The 26,348-nt window shown below is 43.0% G+C and overlaps 2 protein-coding genes across 2 annotated transcripts; one reads left to right on the plus strand and one right to left on the minus strand.

The window, feature by feature from the left end:
- Positions 1–22: 22 nt before the first annotated feature.
- LOC117966551 (beta-galactosidase-1-like protein 2) lies at positions 23–17,262 on the minus strand. The gene is made up of 20 exons (XM_059010104.1): positions 16,994–17,262; positions 16,285–16,396; positions 14,789–14,986; positions 14,505–14,573; positions 13,148–13,243; positions 12,091–12,199; positions 11,394–11,486; positions 10,065–10,146; positions 9,357–9,421; positions 7,993–8,077; positions 7,685–7,822; positions 7,170–7,250; positions 5,761–5,867; positions 5,117–5,263; positions 4,912–4,983; positions 4,429–4,507; positions 4,117–4,204; positions 3,907–4,018; positions 2,220–2,336; positions 23–1,878 (listed from the first exon to the last, which is right to left on the minus strand). Exons 2-20 carry the CDS (start codon positions 16,368–16,370, stop codon positions 1,792–1,794), a joined length of 1,911 nt encoding a protein of 636 aa, XP_058866087.1. The 5' UTR covers positions 16,371–16,396; positions 16,994–17,262; the 3' UTR covers positions 23–1,791.
- A 403-nt stretch (positions 17,263–17,665) lies between these two features.
- On the plus strand, positions 17,666–26,306 carry LOC131708084 (2-hydroxyacyl-CoA lyase 2-like). Its single transcript, XM_059010174.1, has 15 exons — positions 17,666–18,284; positions 19,577–19,778; positions 19,900–20,027; positions 20,152–20,290; positions 20,454–20,565; positions 20,761–20,860; positions 21,116–21,213; positions 21,772–21,908; positions 22,130–22,264; positions 22,432–22,546; positions 22,769–22,938; positions 23,090–23,160; positions 23,683–23,754; positions 23,914–24,019; positions 24,161–26,306. Exons 1-15 carry the CDS (start codon positions 18,180–18,182, stop codon positions 24,337–24,339), a joined length of 1,869 nt encoding a protein of 622 aa, XP_058866157.1. The 5' UTR covers positions 17,666–18,179; the 3' UTR covers positions 24,340–26,306.
- The last annotated feature ends 42 nt before the right edge of the window (positions 26,307–26,348 follow it).

Below are 26,348 nucleotides of genomic sequence, written 5' to 3' on the forward strand. Positions count from 1 at the left end.
GGAGTTTTTTTTATTCCCCCCCCCCCCCCCCCCCCCCCCCACTTAATACGTAAGTGACTTAAGTTGATCTCCCCTCTTTTCCTGTATACTTTACATGCAGTTCTGGAACTGAAACAACAGAGGGTGCTATTGTACCAGCATTCCGATGATGAGTTTATTTTACAATCAAAAGAACTGAAAGCAGTGGTTCAATTTCATTACATTGCATCCGATTCTATATATATTTTTGTGTATCCCGGAGTCCTGCACATGTTTGCTCCTCTGCAGTTGAATTGTCACCTCTGTCTCACTGGAAACAGCACTTTCTGCATGCTATTACACAAAAGATTCTCCTTCATGGCTCCATTTTAGTAAAGAATTGAAATACTGGAATTAAAAAAAAAATCTCTTTGTTGTTACAAACCGAGTTGTCTTCTGAACTCATTTTAAAGCAAGCTTAAAACTGCAGAACCAAATTCTGACAGCCACAAAAACGTGATAAACACACTCAGCACTTTCTATAACAACTGGACACGCGATTCTCAATGGCACAGCAAAACGTTTCTGTACTAAGGGTAATTGTGTATGGAAATTCATAGAAACAAGAACTTTTGTTAACGTCAAAGGCCCGGAGCAGCTTGGCAGTAACACACAGGTCAGAATGTAATCATTTCATGAATTAATATCAAATAACAGATGGGCAAAACCGCGGGCATTTGTCTGCTTCACTTAGTTTCTTGTAGGTTTTACGATTAGAAGTAAAAAAATAAAGAAAGCCTTTAGATTTAAAAAAAAAAAAAAGATTTTTAATGGTAGCACAAAGATAAATAAAGAACACATTTTCATGTTTTTTTCCCTCCATTTTAACTCCTATAACATTTTTTTTTCTTCAAATAAATAACATGTTGAAATTATTTTAAACAGATTTGAATCTCAATTCATTCTTTAATTGGACTCCAACAAAGTGACAGCTTCTAACCTGGGGCTCGTTTGGTCATCACTACTATACAAGTGGTTTAGTACTCTGTACTTGTACAGCTAACTCAAAAGCTCCATTTATTAAAATGCTTGCAGGGTTAACTCTAGTTTTTAACTTTTTCAACACTGCAGGCTCTACAGCTCTGGCCAAAAGTTTTGCTTTGCCGAAAATTTTAGGATTGGGACATAATAAAAAAATTAAAATAAACTGCATGAACATAATTTAGATCTTTGATTTAGCATTGTGTAATCAAAGAAACTACAAAATGATATCGCAAGAGTCTACCGGAAGCCATAATAGTAGTACAGTATTTCATGCTGGATTTCGAAATGTCATTTTTCAACTGCTGTCAGTTTTTCGTTAAGTATATGGAAAACTACAAAGCAGCATGTATTTCAATATGTTAAGGTAACATTATTCAGCGGGTTTCATTTCGACTTTATGTTAATAATATGGGGTGATGCAAAATGGCCATCGCGGTCGATCTCAGTCCATTCTTTTGTCCTTTTCATTAGAGTACACGAACTGTTCAATTAGTTCTCCTAGTGCCGTCCTTCTGTAATGTTACGGTGCAGGAGGAGTTAGTGCATTTCTTATAAAAGGCCTTCATGCTCCCCATTTATGGTTCCTGCCACTTTACAGTGACATACAAAGTCAGGGTGATTTTTATAAATGAATAGCAGTTTAAGGGTCTGTCTTCACAGGGTCAGATACCTCATTAATGTTCTCTCTCATTTTAGGCATTTCTAAAATCGCTTCGCGTGAGCGTAGGCTGGTGTTTCCAATCAGTAAAGTACAACAAAGACCCGACGTGGAATTGAAACGACTCCTCTTCACTCCACATCGACGGCCATGCCCAGATCAGGAGCGTTTACAAAATGAATCGTTTTCTCTGCTTCTTGTTCTTCAAAGACAATAACCTAAACAAAAAGAATATTCACCTTCATACTGTGTTACAATGTGCATACATACAGGCTTATTTTAAACTCTGTATTGTTTTTTTAAATACATGTTATTACATATTTGTAGCTTTTCTATACTGTATCAGGTGTAGGGACTTCATGTAATCATTTGTATCAGCAAAACAAAAACACCATTTGAAAAGTTATGCAAGAACAGAAGTAAACGCAGACCAGGGAACTGTAAATTAAACACCAACGTGGAACACTGTGTTTTAATGAACACTGTGCTGGTTAAGGATGTACATTTGGGCAGGCGTTTCCATGGATGGATAGATATGAAAGCAGTGTGTCTGCCGTACCTCATTGATGCCAGTGTGAAGCCAGGGCGCTGGCAGATAGAGGGTTTGCTGTGGACCGATGGACCAGTATCTTCCAAGATTCTGCCCATTTATGAACACCACGCCTTTTGACCAACCCTGCAAGCAGTAGCAACAAGGGACGTTAGTGTACAATACAATCTGTCAGATCCAGCCCTTCAAGAAACTGGCATTCTGTAGAATTCAGCAGCATTTGCTCCCCTCTACAATCCCTATTGAAATGAATGGTGTGCTCCCCTCTACAATCCCTATTGAAATGAATGGTGTGCTCCCCTCGACAATCCCTATTGAAATGAATGGTGTGCTCCCCTCTACAATCCCTATTGAAATGAATGGTGTGCTCCCCTCTACAATCCCTATTGAAATGAATGGTGTGCTCCCCTCGACAATCCCTATTGAAATGAATGGTGTGCTCCCCTCGACAATCCCTATTGAAATGAATGGTGTGCTCCCCTCTACAATCCCTATTGAAATGAATGGTGTGCTCCCCTCGACAATCCCTATTGAAATGAATGGTGTGCTCCCCTCGACAATCCCTATTGAAATGAATGGTGTGCTCCCCTACAATCCGCAGCCTCTCTATTCTGGAACTCGTGTGATTCGCAAGTCTTGTCTGCTTAAAATAAATGGAAATCCGACTGTGAAGTCACATGGTTTTTCTCTTAAGTATGTTGTGTGGAAAAAGTGCACTGAAATGAATACAATCCTTGAATTACTGGGTATGCCAGTCAATGTCGGATTAGACAGGTGTTACTGTAACTGACAAAGGTTCTGAACTCGAACGAGGAATAAAAACTGGAATACTGCACTGTGACAGGCTGATCGGGGTAAGGAGACTCAGAGTCAGGATGTGCAGGGAAAATAAAAGACTTTTAAATAAACAAAATACACAAAACAAATGGCACGATGGCCAACCAAAAAGACAAACACAAAAACAGGCTCTAAACAAACTATACCAAAAATAACCACTCACTCACTCACTCACTCACTCACTCACTCACTCACTCACTCACTCACTCACTCACTCACTCACTCACTCACTCACTCACTCACTCACTCACTCACTCACTCACTCACTCACTCACTCACTCACTCACTCACTCACTCACTCACTCACCAACTAACATACCCAACCACTCCCTTTTATCAGGTGCCTGGGCTAATTGGGCAATTCGCACCTCATTGCCCAGGCACATTCCGCACATTCCACACATTCCTCACACAAACTCACTGAACCACACCCCAAACTCACTCTAAACAATACAAAAAACACAAAACCACCACAAAATAGGCTGCACCCCATCACACGCACCAACAGTCACCTAGAACAGCAAGACAAAGCGATATCATTATTATTCCATTTCTTTGCTCCTTTGTCTTAAAGCCGAGGTAAAAGTTTCCCATAGTAACAGCATAGCAAAGTGTAATAAAGCACAGTGAAAGCATAGGCAAGCAAGGTATGGTAAAACATATTAATAAGCATGGCAAACCAGGGTAAACTATGGGAAATGCATAGTAAAGCCATGGGAAAAGCGTGGTCAAACTGCACATATACTGTACAGAAATAACAAAGGCAAACCACTACTGAGACGAGACACTTTTTGAAACACTTCCGACATTCAAGACGACACAAAATGATTTAGAGATTTAAATCAAAGAGCTTCCTCACCGGCAGTTTTACAAACGTGTCTCCAGGATAACCATCCACGAACAGCATTCCTCGAAAGAACCCTGGGACAGCGGGCTTGTCCGGGACCTCCTTCCAGCGGGAGTATTTCAGTCTAAAACACGGAAGCAGACTTGATTAGCGATCGCCACAACGGCTGTCTCCACACAAAAACAGAGATCCAAACTGAAAGGGAAGTTTGAGAAGTCTCACCGCTCCATAAAGCGTGGTTTCATATCCAAGCTGTATATAATAAAGTTTTTTAAAGGAGTTCCGTTGAGGAGAATGTCACCAACTAGACCTAAAACAAACAGAAAACCAGAAAGAATTTTTTATGTCAGATTGTTGCATAATTCCAACCCCCTAAAGGAAACAACACAAATCCCTTTACAAGTATCAGTAAAATTGCATCTCAATTGTCATTAATTCTCCCCAATAGACAAGCAAGCATTCTGAGCAGGACACTTTAGAAACAGCGTATGAAATGCTTGTGGAAAGGAGTTGTTTTGTCCGGCCCTGCCTAACCTTTCCGCTGGTTGTTCAGTGTCTTTCCATAGTTCACTCTCCCACAGTTTTCTACAAGCAAACTCAGCTTTCGGTTACCCTGCAAGAAAATAATTAATACCTTTATAAAGACTATGTCGTTTTTATTCCAGTTATTATACATTCATGAAACTATTGCCAACTGTTGTTGACATTACTGCATTATTCATGTAAACAGACTTAAAAACAAACCATTCAATAAACAGTTATAAATAGGGCCCAATGTAACAAACTACTGTTTATAAATATACCCATGGTATATTATGGAGTGTTTAATAGTTGGTTTAGTAGTGAGTTGTTTGCTTCGATATTTTGAAAAGATAGAAGAAGCAGAGTAAATGACTGGATTGAAAAGGCTTGAGAGGTTTGAGGCGATTTTAAAAACCACACTGGATCTCAATCCAAAGATGGGGCGCCCAGGGTGACATTCTGGGCTTTCCAAGAGAGCAGTGAGCAGGACCTCACCTTTCCCTCCGGCACAGCCAGCTCCAGATGCTTATACTTCAAAACCCCAATAAAGCTTGAATCGACAAACACCTGGAACAAATGAACAGCCGGGTAAAGCCAGTGGACTTATTTAAGAAAGCACGTCCCTGCTTGTTGAAGAAAAATGACCACATCTGCATGGTGAATTACATGAGGGAAGCAAGCAATGGCTTGGGTAGCTTACCAGGGCTCTGTCGCGAACCTTGTCATTGGAGTGAAGCGTGCCTCCGCTGGGGATGGTGGTCTCATACAGAGTGTACCCATACGACTGCCCGTTACCGTTATTGACAGGCAGGTTCTCCATGTTAACGGGGCTCTCCGACTTGAATGGCTAGGGCAGACAGAGAAGACTCTCATCTAAACGCCATGGTCTTTGTGTAGCAGGGTTATGCAAACCAAACACCTAACAGTAAACGCCTCTGCGGTATATGAAAAAGGAATTCTGAACCACACTGATTTCTCCCTGTGGGACAGGGCATAGAATCCATACAGAAACTCAAGACTGGGTTTATTTGCCTGGTCCCGGAGGTGTCCACACGCACAGGTGCTGAAGCTGAGTTAGGGAACAGGCATCTGAGAAATGTTATGCACTTAAAAAGGGATCATTTGAACTAAATCAACACTGTACTGATATTTCATTTCTTATGTAATTTACTGCAAGCATGGTAAATACTGATCTTGGCAGAAACGACAGCAGAGAATCACACACCACACGTCACAGAATATTAAACAGGTAAGTCGTTGAATATTCGCATAATATAAGAAGACACGTCAGCATCCAATTATGAGACGTGATCTCGGATTCCCGCACAGAATGTCTTTCCCTACCTCGCCAGCCAACTGCAGAGCCTCCCACAGGGGCATGTACTGATACACAGTGGAGGCATCATAGGACATCTTTGGAAATAAGGCAGGCACATCAGGAAGACTTTCACCTGAAAGAAATGTATTTATTTAGAGCGAATAGAACATGTTATGCTAGTAACTAGCTATACTGCACAATTCAGAATATATATATCAAAAGAGCCAACTTCCCCACGTTTCGGTATGTTTAACATACCTTTGACAAACAGTGGAGGTACTTCTAGGCTTTTGAAGCCATGGTAACCACACTCGCTTATTTCTATTTAAGTCTATTCATTTGCTTGTGATGTCATTTACTACAGATCTAATCAAATTTCATACAATTCCACCCCCAAGACAAATGCAGTTTTTGTATGCGTTTTGTGCATAATTGCTTGCTTCAAATCTACTGTTTTCTATTTTGTAACAAGATCATCTCTTTTTTTTTGGTTTAAAGATTGAAATTAAAATACGTGCAATTAAAGACTGAACAATGAAGGGCTTCTATTTAGTGGATATGCCTCAGAGTGTTTCATATCTTAACAGTTTGTATGTAAAACTTCACCCTCTAGTGTTTGCAATCCCTCCTCTCTGCTTCAGGGCACACTAAGCGCATTAAGTGAAGAAATTAGATAATTATTTTGTCTGAGGGATTTAAAACAAAAGAAACACCAGGTTTGATGTATACTTAACCACAGCCTAATGATACAGGGAGTGAATTAAAAACGCTGCCAGTGAAATATGGGTTTCATTTATCTCTGGGCCTCAAGACACCTTTAAAAAGGTTTAATTGATTGCATAAATATTTTAAAAACCTCAGACTGTATCAGCAAACCTATTGGCTAAGGCAGTGCCTCCCATGACCACAAAACCAGCCAACAGTCACTCGGTCAATAATGAAAGAACTATTGCCCTCTGACATCACTCAGTAATAGTCAAATAGCTACTGCCCTCTGACATCACTCAGTAATAGTCAAATAGCTACTGCCCTCTGACATCACTCAGTAATAGTCAAATAGCTACTGCCCTCTGACATCACTCAGTAATAGTCAAATAACTAATGCCCTCTGACATCACAGGTTTAATATTGACTGGAGTATTATATCACAGTGACAGCTATTGCCTAGAAGGTTGTAAAAGTGCCATACTGTACTGGCTTATATTCTCCCAACAACACAGCCTCAGCTGGCTTATCTGTCCACCAGCACAGAGTACAGAGACAACGTGTACGATCATCTGCTTAGATTTACACAAAACCGTTCATCAACTACACAGTCTGGCTCGCTAACCACCCGACGCGTTTGCGTTGCTGCAGAACTTCGCTTCTCTGAAAATAAAACCCTCTGAATAATGTATTCACGGTGTCGGATCACGTGGAGAAAGCCGACGCTTACCGTGGTACTTGCTGAAAACCTCCCTGAGAAGGAGGTACTTTGCAGTATAATCCCCGGATTCTGATAAGGGGGCGTCGTAATCTGCAGGATAAAAACACCCTGACAGTAAGAGAGAGCCGCACATCCCACACGAAGCAGACATGCTGCTCAGTCTGGGTCCAGGAGGTGGGGCCCAAACCCAGTCTTCATAATCCGACGCTGAGTGCAGATTCAGGGGACAGGTTCAAACAGCAGGTTCAGCAGACGGGAAATGGCCAAGTCTGGTCAGCTTGTGCCTTTCACAGCACAGTGTGCCGTAGTTTTTACAACATGTAGTTAAATAAGAATAATTATACATTATAGGTCATTTTAATGCAAGCCATCTAAAACAAAGTATCCAACCCAGAGAAATGTAAAACGGCCATATCACATCAGTATCAAAGCCTACTCTATATTATGTACATTTATCATAAAGGGCTGTTCTATGTGCTTCAGCATGTTGTTCACAAGTGCAGCAAAAAAAAGAGGCTACTTGCCATAGCTGGTGACGTCAGCTTTGTAGGAATGCATTTCCAACGCCCCGTTCATGAAACCGAAGTTGGTGCCCCCGTGGAACATATAGAGGTTGATAGACAGCCCCTTCTGGAGAATCTCCATGACAACGCTCGCCATGTCTGTGGGGTAGAAGGGAGAGCTCTGTGTGTGTGTGTGTGTGTGTGAGATCGGCAAGGGGTTTTACTGAACACCGAGATCGGAACTCAGACACAGAGCTGATTGGAGAGCTCTTATCTTCTTCTGAAAGGAATGAGATTACATACATTCCTGACTGCTTTTAAACATTAACCTTCCGCGGTGAAGACGTGATGAAGGTCACCCCAAGTATCAAACCATCCGCTCCAAAACTCCATAACCATCTTGGGTTTCTGGGGCTAAAAAACAGCCACAGTAAAGGTCACATCATTACCGACGTAGCTGGACATCATGATAGAACAGCCAGGCTCTCACACACTGGAATTGAGCCCAGTGTGATCAAATATAAAACTTGCTTGCTATATACATTTATACCACTGGATGGCACCCTAAACTCAAGAGTAAAAAGGTTTTTACACAAAACCGCAGCACAGTTTTCTCTAGAAATAAACTAGCCAGACGTACAGTTCACAACCCTGTACAGCTCAAGTTGTTTCTTATTAGTTATACACATGTAAAATTGTAATCAGTGTTCAGTAGGAAAACATGTTTGCTCGTAGTGTATCAAGTGCTTACCCAATGCAGATGAAAGAACCATTGTCACTCATACATTCATTCCTTCATTAAGCTGTTTCATTTGTGTATATCTTAACCCTGTAATGCCCATTTCTGTATTGCGTATGACACAATGCTTAGTCAACCCTCTATATTATCACTCAAAGCCAGAGTTATATTTAAAAGCAATGTTGTGCAAATCCAGCGATCCTCCTAACTGCAGTGCTAACCAAGGAATATTCATGTTTTTGGGTTGCTCACTAATGATTGGTCAGCTGTCAGTGCTTTGACTTTCCCATTGGTTGCTAAAGCAGGGCCTTCAAGTGAGGCAGAGAATACCCTGGGAGATTTATGGCCCACCTCTGCTCACTCCTGATTGGTCGCCTGTCTTAAAAAAAAAAAAAAAAAAAAAAAGGACATTCTTCGCCTATTGGTTAAACTCACTCAAGACCTTCAAGTGAAACGGAGAATAACCTCAACTGTTGTTTTTCTAGCTTGTGGTCATTGTTTTAGACTTATGCGGCGGAAATGCAGATCTCTTAGTGGCTGATCACATCCCCTTCAGGAAACCCCTAGACTCTTAAAAAAACCTCTAGTAAACCCTGTAAGCGAGTGAGGCACCGTAATGTCATTTGACTGACGGTTTACTTGGCACTGTCTGGTCAGCAGAGAATACCTTGAAGGTCCTGACGGCACGCCACTGCTCAAAGCCAACATTTTTCATATGCAGTACATTATATGTTGCCAGATAGGGAAAAAAAAAAAAAAAAAAAAAAATTATATTGTACAAGAAACGGAATCTAGATATATAAATAAAAGTAGCTTTTCTCATTTGAAAAAGGGTTGGGCATTACAGAGTTAAATAACAGAGGCCAGTTCCCAATGACCACAGCAATCGCACACCAGACACTGCTGTGCACGTCCTGCGAGTGCGGTTTGCTCTCCTGCGTGGTTGTGCTTTACCTGTGAGGAGTCCAGGTGGCTGAGATGGAGATCCCTCAGTTTCTGCAGGTTGATGGTTGCCAGGGCTAGGAAAGAAGCCACAGGATTGTTAGCAGTGGAGCAAGAAGCAGCATCTCGCCCACTGGGTTTGTTTCCACATTCATTATTTGTATACAATCCATTATCTGACTTGAAAAACAGGTGTGGCGACACCGAAAAACAAAAACCTGTACAGAGACTGCCTTGACTGCTACAGCTAATACCGTGTACTGCACTTCTAGTATTGAGCATAGATTCATATATGCTGTGTAATGAAATTGTACATATTGTGGTGGGTATCTAATGTTGGCCTGATCTCTGCTCCTCTGTCCTATGATTGTTTTTTCACAGCTGGTAGGAGAGCACGGAGGATTCCAGTACTGACCTCTGTGTCAGGTCTTTAGCTCTTCATTACTTCCTGGGGGCTATGTTTTGTTCTGCCTGAAACAGTATCACATCAACCAGAACACCATAAACTACTGTCCTCTGGCACTAAACAGATCTAACTCATGCAATCCATTTAGCCTGGTTTGCCATATTTATTAATCTGCTTTACCATACCTCGCTATGCCTTACCTTGCTTTCACTGTGCTTTGTTACACTGTGCTATGCTTTTACTGTGGGAAACTTTTACAAGGGAAGGGTCACCAGATAACTGTAGTTGAAAATGATTTGGGGTGTGTCCAGTACCTCCTTCGACGTTCCCTTTCTTCAAGCCGTCCACGTTGTCCGAGGTCATCAGTAGCTCCTCTATCCCTCTGGACAGCAGGGCCTGTGTGGAAGGATCACACACAGTCACAGAGTCATCTATTCACACACCTGATTCTACTAGAGCAGAGTCGAGGCTCTGAAGGAAGCATTGCTGAACACAGCTTCGTAACCCTGGCCTGCCCGCTGCTTTATCATGATGATGCAATACCTTGACAACCCTTTGTAGTGCCTTCCCTTCAGACTCACGTGGACATGCAATAGAACACAGTGTTACTGGCCTGGATCTTCCACCACCCTGGCTAAGTTGTTTGGAAAATGCTATAGTTATATATCTCAGTATAAGGGACACGCAGTGCGGAACAAAGTTAGTTAAGATTGTCAAAAACAGGTGTAGCTGTTAATAGCATAATGTGACCTTACTAAATTAAACGAGTCCTGCCTTTTAATTACAGAGCAAGGGTAAACTGGGCCCAGGGAACCTTATCTTCAGTAATGTTGGATGAATGTATAATATTAGCATTAGGCAATCTGAGATAAATAGGGGGAACCTGTTGTGTGGGTTGCAGGCCAGATCATACAAGGAATAGGGTTTATTGACATAAATACTTTCAATGTAAAATAAATACTTGGGGGGGCTCTCTCTTTTTATAATGAACTCTCTCTCTGCAGGACAGCAGAGAGAGAGTCTCATCCTAATTTATGTTATTGAAATAATTCTCTCTCTCTCTCTCTCTCTCTCTCTCTCTCTCTCTCTCTCTCTCTCTCTCTCTCTCTCTCTCTCTCTCTCTCTCTCTCTCTCTCTCTCCTCTCTCTCTCTCTCTCTCTCCTCTCTCTCTCTCTCTCTCTCTCTCTCTCTCTCTCTCTCTCTCTCTCTCTCTCTCTCTCTCTCTCTCTCATCTCTCTCTCTCTCTCTCTCTCAACCATGGCTCTTCCCCCAGAGTGGTTGCAGCCCTGTCTGTAGAGACTCCTTTGCAGTGTTTCACTTGGACAGGTCTCATCTGGGTGAGTCATTATATAATGAGACTGTGTGACTGCGACTGAGCAAGACAAAGACTGAATTGTCTCCTATCAAATAACAAAGGTGATTAAAGGCTGAAGGAAATGGTTTGGAAACATGCCCCCCTGCTGTACCGCACTCTGTACAATGTAATTACGACAAAGGACTGCTTCAACCTGCTAGTCAAACAGAAGAGTCATGTTGCACGCTGAAATCCAGCAAGCAGTCTTCGCTGTTCAAAGTCCCTTGAATTGGGCTCTAGGTGATCCTCCCATGTAACTGGGAACAGAAAGAAGTAATCCAGTAAATACCTCTTTCATGTAGGGCATGTACTCTGTGTCCACAGCAAAGGAACCGTATTCATTCTCCACTTGCACTGCTATGATTGGACCGCCTTTCTTATACTGGGAGAAAAGAAGAACTTGTTAGATTGCACAACAGTTCATTTGTGTGTCAGTGTACAGCTATGAGTTATTTTAATCCAGTGTCTAAGATGCACTAACTAACCTCAGTATTTGCACTGACACAAAACAGAATTTGCCTAACCCAGAAGGAGACAGTACAAATATTCATCTCAGGTGTGGAAGCTTAACCACATGGAATAACTGGAAAAACTAATTAAAATCTACAACCAATGTATTCATACCAGGTGCCTACCACTGACTGACTGCACTTGACCAGAACAACAAAAAAAAACATGACTTCTAATGGCTTTTTTGCATGAAAACACAACACCTGTACCTGCATCAGGTGCTACCTTTGTTTACATGGGTTTACATCATGCTGGTGTACCCTCACAATATGCCTCTCCGTAGCGATCTCTCACAATTATAGAAACTGCCACCCTTGTTTATGCTATGGGATAAAGCAGGTAGTAAATTACTGCAAGTCCTTTATAGTCATTATAATCAATCTGTGGTGAGCACAGTATAGGAAGCTGGCACAAAGTGACAGGTATCAAATAATGAGAGAGCAGCGGTACTGCACGCTGTGCTCCTCAGTGCTTACCTGTAGAGGGACGACTCTTGGGAGAAGCTGGCTGAAGAAAGCATCCACAGCCTGGGTAAACCCCTTGTAGGTAGACCTCAGCTGCATGGCCGGATCTCGGTACAGCCAGCTACAGCACAGAGCAGGAAGAGTCCCAGGGTTAGGAGGTGCAGAAATACTCAAAGAAACTACTAACTACTACTGAAAGACAAGATTATAAGTGATAACTGTTTCTCGCACCATTTCTAGACACCACACTCAGGTAGACAAGATCAATCACTACATTCTTTTTAAAATCACTCGCTTTACTGGGTGATCTACTTGGAAGCCTTTTTAGTTTTTTGGTTTTTTTCTAAACAGAAAGAGGCGTTTGTGTCCCAGTTTGTATGGGTGCTCTGCATTCCGATAGCACACTTAAGTCTCTCTTGTTGAAGATTTGATTTTGCTTGGAATGCAGGAGCACATGCGGAAGACGGGGACAGCATTGCTTCCAACAACACTGTGCTCTTTCTCCTACTGGAATCCTAGCCTGAAAAAATAATATGAAACGCATGGAAGCTTGTGAACTAACAAGGTGCGAAACTCAACAATTAACATTGGTATTACAAAAGCAATTCAGAACTGCAGGCCAGATTAATCAAGGTCTTTGGGGATCTAAATGAAACACAACTAAAAACAGGTTTGACAAACTTTTTTTATTTATTTATGTTTTCTATTTTGGCAACATTAATATTATATTCCCTGTCATAAAGAAGTTTGCAACTTACATTTGTACTAACTTCTGTTGTATTGTTACGTTAAATCTAGATGTGTTTGAAGATACTGAGTAAGACATCTAGTCGAAACGCTGGCCATTGAGTTTATTACGTTTCTTTCAGCACTGTTGAGTGTTTCATAGTCAAAGGTAACATTTGAAATCTCCTGCTCCTTATATCTCTTAGTTAACAGTTAAGGAACTCAGCTGGGTTTGCTTACTGATACAGTAGAGATACTATAATACCACTGAAGAAAGTATCAACTGAAGGGAAGGAACAATTCAGGGCAAAGTGACCAGCAATTTCAAAAAGTGCAACCCTACCTGGGCAGCCCACCCAGGTCCCATTCTGCACAAATGTAGGGTCCTGGCCGAAGAATCACCCACAGACCCAGCTCACCAGCCAGCTTAATATAGGCCCTGCGGTACGAAAACACAGACACATACACAAGACGTTCACTTTCTACACAGCTAAAGAAGGGCGTTTGTCTGAAATGTCTTGAAATAAATGATTTTTGAATCATTGCATCCCAAAAAAACTTTTCATTTTTTCAATATATATATTACTGTAAAAGTCAAAATATTGGCCAATATTAAGATTTACTGGTAAATGTCGACATTTACCAAGTCAACCGGTAAATGTCCAAAAAAAAAAAACAACTTTTGACATTTACCGGTAAATCTCAAGAATAACTAAGTGGCTTTGGCTAATGACCAAATGTTTTTCTCATCGCTGTCGCGCATTTCTGTAGTCAACAAGACACAGGAATTGTTTCTACCAGCTGCTTTCTGGTGGGCAAGGGTTCAAACGATGTATGTGCAACAAAACCTCTCAATTGTGCATCACTGCAAGCTCATTAATGATTATTTTGCCAATGGAAAATGTGTCTGCAGAAATACATATATTGTTCGACATTAATGATTATTTTGTTAATTGACCATTTACATGCAGGAGTAAATGTCTGAAAAGCAATCATTTTTCTTCATAATGTCAGATATTTACCACCAGATTTGGTTGGTATTTACCAATGAAATTTAAGATTGACCAGATTATCACTTTTACTGCAATGACTGAGATACAGAGGCATGCTGACGACTGGATAGTCCCCCTGGTCCATTAAGACTGGGTAGTCTTGCTTGTGTTGTCTAGCGAGGGATTCTGTCACCTAGATACAGCTCCTAAGAGGTGCAGAATGGCTAGCTGCAGGGTCCCAGGAGGTTATGCAAATCACATTGGAAAAACAAGAGAACACGTCCTGGAAAATAGTAGAACCCTTTCCTGTGTTTTGCTTTTGAAACCCTAACAGCAACTGTTTAGATCCAGCAGCGTTGGCACTCTGTGAAGCATGCTGGCTCATGTACAGCTCCCTTTTAAAAATACGGGTACAGATCTTTCAATAGGATAAACAGAAAATGTGCTGGTTGTGCACGGTGTATGATCTGACTTTCAACAACATTAAATCCAATGTGTACGGTGCTCCTGATCAAACTTGGATCTTAAAAAGGATAACCTCATAAGACCCTTTTTTTCTGGAATTCTTTCATTTTTCTAGCAGCTAACTTAACTGAAACGTTTACTGAGTGCATCAACTAAAAGGAGCAATTGGTTTCCATGAAGTGCAGTAACGAGGTGTTGCTCATTGTATATTGTGTACAATCCTGTGTTGGGGGTCATACTCACTCTAAATCCAGGTTGCCTTTGAAATTGAAGGTTCCCCTTTCTGGTTCATGCAGATTCCACGGCACATACCTACAAATCAAATAACAGGTTATTCTGAAGTGTGTCTGTAGCTTCACGGAGGAGAATCTATAGCGTGCTACACCCTCCAGGTCTAAAACGCATTCCAGACACATTGAGCAGACAGGAGACTAGCTAGTAGTTATAACAATAACGACAACAGAAGAAACTGTAAAGAGGAACGACCTTAAATGGATATTTCCGTTTTAAAAAACAGTTACACTTACGTGGTCAGTGTGTTGAGTCCACAAGCCTTCATCTTCAGCAGGCGGTCCCTCCAGTATTCCCGCGGCACCCGGAAGTAGTGAATGGATCCCCCCAGGATTCTGAACACTTCTCCTCCCAGCTGAAACTCGGGGGAGTCAGCCTGCAGCCCCACCATCCTGCTCCTCAGGGTGCTGGGCTCCATGTCATGCCAGTTAAACCTGGGTCCCACAGACAGGCGTTTTAAAGCACGGGCGTATCGAAGCTTGGCTAGACAGCGGCGTAGTCAGCACATGGCTTATTAAATATTACTTCGGTCTCTCTTCTTACTCCTTACCAGGTTCCTGGTGGAAGGATGTCTTACGAATGCAGCCTGGGCACGCTCAGTGGTTAAACAAATACACTGCGAATCAGAAACCTCTAGACTGGGATTGTTTAAGAATCACTAAAGCTAGTCTTGTAAGCACACTTAGTACAGCCTGTCTTCAAGCATTTAGTACAAGCCCCAGTGCTGAATAACTGTGCTTGCTCTGTGTGATCTTTCAGTTGCAACAGCATGCTTTTATGTACTGAGCAGGCATTTAATGGCACAAAGAGTGCCTTAGCATTTATTGTTTACTGTTACATCACAAGACAAAAAAAAATGCTGACTTGCACCTGTTCTATTGCAATACACAGCACACATATACACGGGTCACCAACTGTACCCATCCAGCCTACACACAGTGCAGTACAGAGCATTTGGGCACCTTTATGAGGTTCATTGCACTCCAAAATTCTTCTCTTTATCATTGCAGTGTGGCTCACCATACAATATGGAGTGGATCTCTCTGCTACTGTACAGTGCGAGAGTAGCACACCACTGGCGACTATATCAGTCCAAAACAGCTTGCCGTACATAAGGGAGGTCCTTCAGTTTGCACAGGGCTGGTGTCACTTACCAATACCACAGGTCGGTTTCACCGCAAATGTTAACTAATGTAAGGTGAGCGACGCTGCGGTACAGGTGGGGCTGTAGGATCGCAGGCAGCGAGTGTTACTGTACAGCGGGTGTTTACTGTCCTAAGCCGGCTGTTACTGTGAGTGAAACACCAACTCATACAAAGCCTAGGATGGAATGCTGCACTCGCATTAGCTCACAAAGCTGCTCTGGCAATAGTTGCAAAACGTTAGTGTCAGTAAATCACATAGTTTAATTTGCCATTGCATTTCACTCCAATATTTAAAAAAAAAACAGCACAATGTATCGCGCATACGTAGTAAACTTTAGGGGGGAAATTATGCCACAACAACACTATTACAACTAAGGCTTAAAAAAGGTGTCAGTTATGGGCGTTTAAATTATCAGGAAAAAGATTATAAATATCTTAGACGTATTTGCGTCTCCGTTGAAGTCACACACTCGCGTTGAACTATACAGAACTTCTATAAGCAATAAGACCTCATGCAATTCGAGAAGCTAGGACTGTAGTCTCTGTTATAACATCAGCAGCGGTAATGTTTGGGTTGTTCTCCTTACCTTCTGTATAATATTACTGCCAACAAGATCAGACCACCAACGGCAAGTCTCCTTCGGTGTGCGCTCCTTAGACTGAGAATTAACATCGATAAACAGCTTTTTTCCCCTAAATCTGGTGACAAAAAAAATGATGCCGTTTAAAAAGCCACACACTGCTGTAACACACAACATAGGCGCTGTACTGTTGTTGGACAGTATTTAGTTGCAAGAGAATTGCCCCGCCCCAAAACCTTGAGTACTTGGAAGAGATTATACTGAGGAAGAGCGAGGATATGCATTTCTGTGGTGACGTAAATAGGAGTGTGTTTTAGGTTCACGCACCTTTTTTGAGACAATGCTAACAAATGCAATCTCGTATACGTATAATAAACCCGTATACTGTGCAATGCATGGTAGTGCAAGTCGGGACTCGCTGCTTATCGGGACGCCTCGGGAGAAGTAAAAATATCTCGAATAAGAGGTCGTCCCAATTAAACGAGAGGCATTGGAGGCGAACTTATAGTCACACTATTTGGTTTGTAAATAAAAAATAATAATAATTAAATCACAACGCATTATTATTAAATTTGTATAATACTAGATTTATTATTATTATTATTATTATTATTATTATTATTATTATTATTATTCCTAAACAAAATTAATTGCTTTTTTATTTCTACGTGGAATGAAAAATAATTAAATCCCATCTTATCTCAAGGCGAGGCACCTGCGATGCTGGCACGACAGCTTTAATATTTGCAACAGCAGCCTGAGAATCACAAGAGACTCCAGCTCCTTCAGGCGTTCAACGACAATGACGCAATTTACGAATGCCACAACATAATCACGTGCTCACGTACTGACCGCCACCTCCTTGCTCTTAAAAGCGATCTCTGCTGATCATTTGAAAATACTGTATCCCAAATTGAACGCAATTACTCCACAATTACACGACATAATAGCATTGGGAAGAACCGTCTCCCAGAGTTGCATCCCATGCAATCCCCGATTAGGCGGCGCCGACTTTACTGTGATTTCATCCTACTTTTATGTTTAATATAACTGCTTTATGATACCTTTACTTCTGTTTTTACCCCTAATATATTTCCCAGGGATTCGTTTTTACCATCAGGCAAGAATAATTAAAGTTTTCAATGAACACACTTGTATTTTTTCATCTTATAGCAGAGAGATTTGAACCGTAAGTGCTACTGAGTAGTACCGATCACATGACCACAGCTACTACCCTCACACGTGACGGTGTATTTCGGCTTCAAACCGAAGGAGGAATCAGGAAAAGGGTGAAATCAGAGGACCCGCCTTCCTGACGTGCTGGTTGGATGATGAGCAGACAAACTACATCCCATTCGTCCAATCCCACTTCAATCAAACCCGATTCCGCTGCGGGTTTGATTCACAACACCTACGTACGAACTTCACTTGCCCTAGACGTATCTGCGATAGAGACATTTACGAAAATAACGCAACTCTCATAAGCCAGTCCGACCAAAAAAACAGCACAAGTCATTACAAGTCGGTCAAGGGTATAATTGACACTTGTTAATTTTTTAATTTTTATTTTTTTAAAGAAAAATAAGAAGTTTAGACTTTTTTCCCATAGTTGCGGCGGGTTGGGTAGGAGTAATGTTTATACAATACGAAATGACTGCCTTAGCTGTCAAAGCGAAATAGCATGGAAATAATTAGTTGAACTTGGACTATGGACCTGGCTGCAGAGAATAGGTCTTGCAACAGAACCACTTCACATTAGGATTTTTATTGCGTCGGTTAACATACACACACTAACGCAATTCTTGCATGCATCCAAATAAGTTTTTTTTAGTTTAATTTAGTTTGTTGTTATTGTTGCTATATAACTGTCATTTCCGGACTCGTCGTATTGTTGTGTAGTCATGGAGTGCTGTTGCACTAGTTTTATGACTGTTTCTGCGGTTCTCAGCGCAGTCGTTCTCTTCGCCGCCTACAGACTTGGCTTGATCTACCAGACATTTCACAAGGTAAGACTCCGCTTACAGTTACGACACTATGCCTGGACATTGTTTTTAAAAAGCTACAGCATCTCACAGTCTTATTTGGTTTGACGCTAAGTGGAATGGATTGATGTCACTTTACTTCTAAATGTTTTAATTTTAGCCTTTCGTGAGAGAGACTGTGATGACTGTCCAGTTTGTTTACATTCCCCAATGGTACTTCGCAAGTTTCATAGCAATTGGTCAAGCGGTTCTCGTCTATGTAAAAACGTAAATGGGGCATATAAGCAGAGGGACAGTCAGCCAAGTTAAGATATAATAACTTCCGCCTAAAGAATGTCCTTATCAACCAACAGTGGTTTGTGATAACGAAAATGGCCTGAGCAAATTTAATCTCAATAAGGAGCTTGCCATCTTTTAAGAAACCAGTGTTTTTACAAATCAGTTTGACTTACTTGATTCACAGCCCTTCATTATCGGCCCCCGTTTGACACTGGGAAGGTCTTGATTACAGTACAGTATATGGATGACCGCACAGAATGCAAGCATGAGTCCTTTCCTTTTCCATTGTTTGGAAGCCTGCCACGTCATGCTTGGAAGTTAGATTCCACAGATAACACAGTGACCCATTGGATTGAGTCCACAGTGCTGAGCAGCATCAGCCCATTAGCCCTTTGTAATCAGGTTCCTAGTTTAGATTGCAGAAACCCGAACGTAAACTGCGATCTCCATGCTGGTTTCACACCACTGATCTTGGACTATGAAATGCTACCTTAGATGCGTATCCATCCGATAGTCCAAGTCCTACTCAGAGTCAAACCGTGAATCTTTTTGGTGTGTTGCTGTTTGAGAAATGTGTGAAAAACTGTGTTTACTGTATTCAGGAGAGCAGGGTTGGGGTCTATTCCTGATTTTCAATTCCAATTCCATTTTAAAATCAGTTCGCAATTCCAGTTCCTTAGAAGGAATTGACATTGATATTTTAGAGACATCATTGTTGTGATTGTTCAGCTGCTTTCATTTGAGGCCAGTTTAATTGACTAGCAGTGACTTTAATTTGTGAGAAGCTCCGTGTAACAGAATGCTGCTAATTGCGACTTAGATCAGCGGTGTGTTGGAACTGATTAAAAGGGAACAGGAATTGGAAATTGATTCTAAAAAGGAATTGGAAATGGAACTGGAATTTTAAAAACGGGATTTGACACCCTGTACAGGAGCCAGAAATCGAATGATTACTGACCTGCAGTATGGTCAGTTCTTTATGGCAGAATGGTGTTAAACATCGGTGAGACATTACCGGTCATCTGCGTGTGTCTTAGGCAGAGTCAAAGAGCCCCCGGCATGGCGGGGAGAATGTGGCGGAAGTGCTGCTCGCTCACGGGGTCAAGTATGTCTTCACACTGGTCGGGGGTCACATCTCGCCCATCCTGGTGGCCTGCGAGAAGCTGGGGATCCGCATCGTGGACACGCGCCACGAGGCCACGGCCGTCTTTGCTGCTGATGCTGTCGCCAGGCTGTCAGGTAGTAATGAGTGGCAGGGCAGCAGATACTGGGAAGTAGTTCAAACGGCATAGCGCCGTAATCATTTTGTAAATGGCTGTGGATTGTGCTGTGGATAACGAGTTTCTCTTGTCCGCTCCAGGTACAGTTGGCGTTGCTGCGGTGACAGCAGGGCCCGGTCTAACCAACACCGTCACGGCTGTCAAGAACGCTCAGATGGCGGAGTCCCCTTTGCTGCTGATAGGGGGCGCTGCAGCTACCTTGCTTCAGGTGCGGAGTTTTTCAGTCTTTAACGTCTGCCGGATACCTTTTTTAAAGCAGACATTTTCCACAGCAGGTTTTTAGAACCGAAGTGTCCAGTGAGGTTTTCAAGCCCATGTGTTTGTGTGTTTAGGGTCGGGGTGCACTGCAGGACATTGACCAGATGTCCCTGTTCAAACCACTGTGCAAGTTCTGTGCCTCAGTGCGAACGGTACGAGAGATCGTCCCCGTGCTGCGGAAAGCCCTAGCGGCTGCTCAGTCCGGGACCCCAGGTACCCACTTCGGTGTCACTCCGTATATCGTCATTAACACTTTATAGCCCAGCGATGGCTCCTGTGCTCTTACAATACGTTTTACTGAGCCGTTTGTATTTGGTCATGAATTTCCACGCACTATAGTTAATCATTACTACTTCTATCCCCTTGTCTCTTGAAGGTCCTGTGTTCGTGGAGTTCCCTATCGACACGCTCTATCCATACCACATAGTGGAGAAAGAGGTGGCCCCCAAAACTGCTCCCAAGGGACTGATGGCGAAAGTTATAAACTGGTGAGCTTAGTTTACTTGCTGCCCTCCTGTCAAAGATCCCTTTTCTTGTGAGGAACCGAAAGGTAGAGGGACGGAGAGGTAGTGTGGCTAAATGGTCGATGCTGCAGACTAGGAGACAGGCGGTACGCCCTGCTGGTTAGAGCTCGGGGGAAGAGTAAACAGCTGATCGTGGGTGCCCTGCGCTTTCCTCCGCAGGTACCTTCAGAATCATTTACGCAACATTTTTGCCGGAGCCTGGGAGCCGAGGGAGCTGTCACCACTCCCTGTGCAGATTCCTCTAGCCACCCAGCAGCAGGTATGCATGAACACCTTGAGGTATGCTCACTCCAAACGGGACAGCCCCCACCAGGCAGTCCTGGTTACAAGCATGGTCGTGGTGTATGTAGCATGTGTGTATTTATTGTATCACAGGCTACTATTAAGAATGACCGTTTCAATTCATCCTCAACTGAAGCAAATTCAGGCTGCTATTGGGTGCTTTACTCTAAAATGCGACTCGTTTTTGCTGTTTATTAGGCAGCCGATGGATCCCCTGTTTTCTCTTCTTCAGGTCCAGCAGTGTGTGGAGCTGGTCAGCAGAGCGAAGAAGCCGGTCATTCTGCTGGGCAGCCAGGCCACCCTGCCCCCGACGCCAGTGGATAAAACCAGGTGAGCACGCAGGGACCACTGCATTCCCACAAACTGCAACAAACTTCTCTCTGTGACGGATGTTATGTAAACCTTATATGGAAGGTAGGTTTCGAAAGCCGTACCCACACTGGACGCGAGCGAATAAATTAGAAATCAAATGGGAGTATCCACACCAGCAGCGAGAATGAAACTGACCAATAAGAAGCAAGGCTAACACCCTTGACACACATCAAAGACACGCCTCAAAACACGTCACTTCCTTGTTTTACGAGGAGTTGAATGACACACATGAGCTTGTTACCTATACAATCAATCTTGTAGTATAACCTGGTATGGGTGAAACTTCCATGCAAAAGGAGTCTTATTTCCACCCCTGAGTTTGCTTGCTTGCTTTGGTACTAGTCATTCAAGAGTTTCCAGAAATGTGACCACAGCATGGCATGTGTTTCTGTCACACCTGTTTTTATTCTTCACTCGTTGTTAGATGATTTCGCAACCTATGACACACTACAAACAATACAGCAGCATGACAATCAGAGTCTTATTTCCGTCCCTGGTGTCTCTCTTCTGTCTCAGGGCGGCGCTGGAGTCTCTGGGGATCCCCTGTTTCCTGGGCGGGATGGCCCGTGGAATGCTGGGTAGGGAGAGCGCACTGCACATCCGACAGAACCGGAGAGAGGCGCTGAAGGAGGCGGATCTGGTAATCCTGGCAGGTGGGGTTCTGGTCCGTTCTGCACTGTAGGGCAGCACCTTTAAAATCCATTGCCCTGACAATTTAGTAGAACTGGATCTGCAACTACGCACGTGGGCACAGATAGCAGGCTGTAATGCTGGATGCTAATTGCTTGTTAGTTTCGTTTTGGGATATCGACAGCGTTGATTATTAGTTCATGCTGTCTGTGTGTATTGATCGGGGTGTTTTGCCTTGGCGCAGGTACGGTGTGTGATTTCCGACTGGGATACGGCCAGGTCCTGAGCCGTCGCAGCAAGGTGATCGCTGTGAACCGGGATCGCTCCCAGCTCATGAAGAACTCCGACATGTTCTGGAAACCCACCGTCGCCGTTCAGGGTACGGGCATGAAAATGAAACGCAAAATCTGCCGCAGATGCATTTTCTGCATTAGCTTTACTAGCCTCGCATTGTGCATTAACGTTTCCCTTTTAAAGATATCTATGATTAAGACAAACAGCATTGCATTTCTCCATCATTTCTCACCTTCCTTGTTCTCCTGCCAGGTGATGCCGGCTCCTTCCTCTTGCGCCTCTCTGAGGGACTGAAGGGGTATCGCTGTCCCCAGGACTGGCCCGAGAGCCTCAAAGAAGGGGACAAAGCCAAGGAGAAGGCAAACACGTACGGTTCTGTTCACGAGAAACCATGCTGATCTGAGGGGTTCCCAGGACCGCATTTTCAATCTGTTTTTAAATAGTTTTTCTTTTATCCCTTAACATTGAACTCCCCCCTGACCCTCCTCTTTGAAACAGACAGGCTCCCTGCTCAGACTGATTATGCACATTCTTGTGCAGTACAAGCCATGTTTATCACAGCCTGTTGTTTTCCCGAATGCCCCTGCAGAGAGAAGGCTGCTGAGAAGACAGAGAGACACCTGAACCCCCTTCGCGTTCTTCACTGCGTGGAGGAGATCATGTCCGAGGACAGCATCATTGTGGCGGATGGCGGTGACTTTGTGGGCAGTGCTGCCTACATCTTGAAACCACGGGGTCCGCTGCGCTGGCTGGACCCAGGTAACAGCGCTGCACCTCGCACCAGCCCCTCTGTAGCATTCCCAGCGGTGAACCCTTACCTCTGCTTCAGCTGCAGTGTTCTGCAGTTCTCTTCAGTTTCTAATGTATGAATCCTTCTTGTCTGCTTACACTGCATACCTCTTTGTGGCAGGTGCGTTCGGGACCCTTGGAGTCGGAGGGGGATTTGCATTGGGAGCAAAACTCTGCCGACCTGAGTCCGAGGTACAGTGTCTCGTTCCGAGTGAAATTTGATTTAGATTGTGATTGGGAGCGGTTTTCAGTTCTGGTTTTGATATGGCCTGCTGTCCAACCCTGGACCTGGAGAGCCACAGGGTCTTCTGGTTTTTGTTCCACCTGAGTTCTCAATTTACTTTATTTTCTGAATTGGTCAACACTACCATTTTTTTCCGGGTCTTTAGTCATTGATGATTTAAAGATACCCAGCAAACCCGCAGGCTCTCCAGGACCAGGGTTGGCCTCTCCTAGGCTAGACCACCATCACTTGTCACTGAAGCCTTATTCAGAGTTTTCTGAAAGGAACCTATGCTTTACCTGAAGCAGTGCAGTTCCACGGGGTGTGTAAAATAGAAGCCGTCCTTTCATTCCTCAATATAGAACTTTTCAGGCCCAGTGTAACTGACTTGGACAGTCCTTCTGAACAGATTGTGAGTGGCCAGTCAGTTAGAAAGCCGATCTTCACACAAGTGTACTTTACAAGCGCGTCAACTAGTTTGTCTCTTTCAGGTGTGGATTATCTACGGGGATGGGTCTCTTGGATACAGCGTGGCTGAATTTGACACCTTTACACGCCACAAGGTACAGGTCTGCCTGCTTTCAGAGGAATGAAGTGTCTCTCAGATCCACAGCATGAGTTCTAAGTGTACACGTCTTCTGTTTTTTCTTTGCTTTTTTTTTTTTGTTCACCGTGCTGTTTTGAAGGGCGTCTTCATTGATTTTCTTCATTGCCCTTCACAGACGCCAGTGATTGCCCTGGTGGGTAACGATGCCTGCTGGAGCCAGATCTCAAGAGAGCAGGTCCCCATGCTGGGCAGCAACGTGGCCTGTGGGCTGGCATTCACAGGTCAGAATGATTGGCTACAACATTTCCAATTCTAATTCTCATTCTCTTAATAGAAAGTCTCCTCTCCCTGCTGTGCTGCGGTCTGTATTGTATGCAGAGGTTGCTGACAGGGTATAATAATCCTTCTGCTTGTGCTTTTAGATTACCACGTCGTAGCAGACGGGTACGGAGGGAAGGGCTACCTGATCGGCCGTGAGGACGGAGAGAAGCTGGACGAGATCCTTCAGAGCGCTCAGGAGCAGAGCCGTCAGGGCCGGGCCACTCTGCTCAATGTCCTGATTGGAAAAACGAACTTCAGAGAGGGCTCCATCTCCGTCTGACAGCGCTCCGCAGCACGGCTGCTCTCGTTCTGCTTGGGTTTGGTTTCGGTGTGTTCAGGCTTTCGAAATGGCCGTTCTGCTGCGGTAGTGCGCGGGGTGCGCAGGTGTGTCTGGCCCCCGTGTGGTTTGGAATGCCGCCTTCTTCACAAGCGCAGATCGACACGCCGTGGGTCACTCCTAGTATTCCTTTTCCAGACAGAGTAAGGTTGGCATCTGCTGTAGATCAGACTCCAGCTTTATTTTCTGTAATATGTACCCCCCCTGCACGCTAAAGCTGCCGTCTCCAAGGTTTTAAAACGCATTTACCCTGCCATGCGTTAGCTGCTGTACCGTTTTCACTGCTCCCCTCATCGTTGTGCAGTTGAACTGTGCAGCACCATAGAATGCCACTCTCCTCCAGATCGGTCCCACACCTATGAGCGCGCCTTTTATAATTAACTTCACTAATCTCTTTAATTGATCTAAACACTGCCACTGGATAGATCATTCAAGGCTTCGGTTATAAAAAAAAAAAAAAAGCATTTGTGTCTGTAATAATATGCAAAACGACATATGTAAAGCTCCGGGGTGTCCTATTATAATAATTGAACCAATAGCAGCACTTAAATTAGCCACCATTGAGATCACCCTGCTTTGCTGGAAGTGAAGGCCAGGTGGCTGACACTACAGGACTCAAAGCGATACAGTTGTACGATCCTGTTTCAAAGATAAGAATGTATTGTAAACTGATTATGGAGGGTTATTTGAACGCAAATGAAAAAATAATGTGCTGATCGAATGATGAAAAAACAGTTACAAATTACAATTATTTTCAAGCATAATAATGGACCTTTTTTTAAATGTATTGTTTTATTTTTAAGTTTGTCTGCTTTTAATTGTTGAATGTAAAAGTTAAGTCTATATATATATATAATTTTCAATCATTTGTAATCATGAAAGTGCAAGCTTTAACATATACAGCATTACAGAATGGAACTTTAGTAATGCAAGTATACACGTCTTTGTCAACTCAAAAGACATCATTGCATTACTAAGTTTCATTTTAGTTCTTCTGTTTACCAAGGTGCCCTTCTAAATGACAGCTTTAAAAAAGTCTGCAGTAGCTAGTGAAGAATTCTTAAATTACTAAACAGCCTTTAACAAGATATACTGTATGTGGCCTTTCACTGCACTGCTGCAGGTAAAGGTGTGCTTGCTTGTATTTTAAAATCCAACGTGTCTGCCATGCATTTGTTTTCTCTAGTCCCCTGTTCACTGTAGAATTGAAAGAGTTCATTGTGGAGTTTAAATGGGAAAGTCTTTTTTTTTTAGTGCTCAAACAGCTAGTGAAAAACTCTTTTGTGCTTTTTCTTCTGTGCTCGCTCCAGGACGTTTTGGATTTTATGCTTTCAAGTACACCTTTTTTATATATAAATTCATCAGTAGGGTACAAAACTGATTTACATCTATTAGGTGTTTCATACGCTGGTGGAGACTTAACTCCCATTACAGCAGGGATAGAAATAAGGCTCCCATTGCATAGCAGTTTGATCCATTCCTGGTTTTACTAGGAGTTTAATAAGGTACCATTCACAGCAGGACTACACTAATCAGAATGCATTGAGGTGTGAACAGGACTACACTTACCAGAATGCATTGGGGTGTGAGTTGAGAATCCTGAACTGTCCCAGACTGTCCTAGTGTACATTACATGGAGTCATATGGTAACCCTGCTCTTAGTAAAACCTGGACTGGGTGAAACTGTTGTGCAATATGAGTCTTATTTCCATCTGTGTTACTACAAGAGAGTGAGTTGGCCACAGGGCATGTTTTGGGACTCAATAGCACAGCTGTTTCCGGAAAAAAGCATTCCCTGAGAATGAGTTCATGGTCTGATGCCCAGCGCTGAATTACAAAAGCAACGTTCATTACTGAGTGATAATGGAACTTCAAAAATGTTGTTGTTGCAATAAAGATGAGTGATTGAAGGTAGTGTCTGAAACTTTTTCATTTGTATTGAGAAGAGTGTG

The sequence above is a fragment of the Acipenser ruthenus genome, chromosome 40 (assembly GCF_902713425.1).
Source record: "Acipenser ruthenus chromosome 40, fAciRut3.2 maternal haplotype, whole genome shotgun sequence".
Taxonomy (NCBI): domain Eukaryota; kingdom Metazoa; phylum Chordata; class Actinopteri; order Acipenseriformes; family Acipenseridae; genus Acipenser; species Acipenser ruthenus.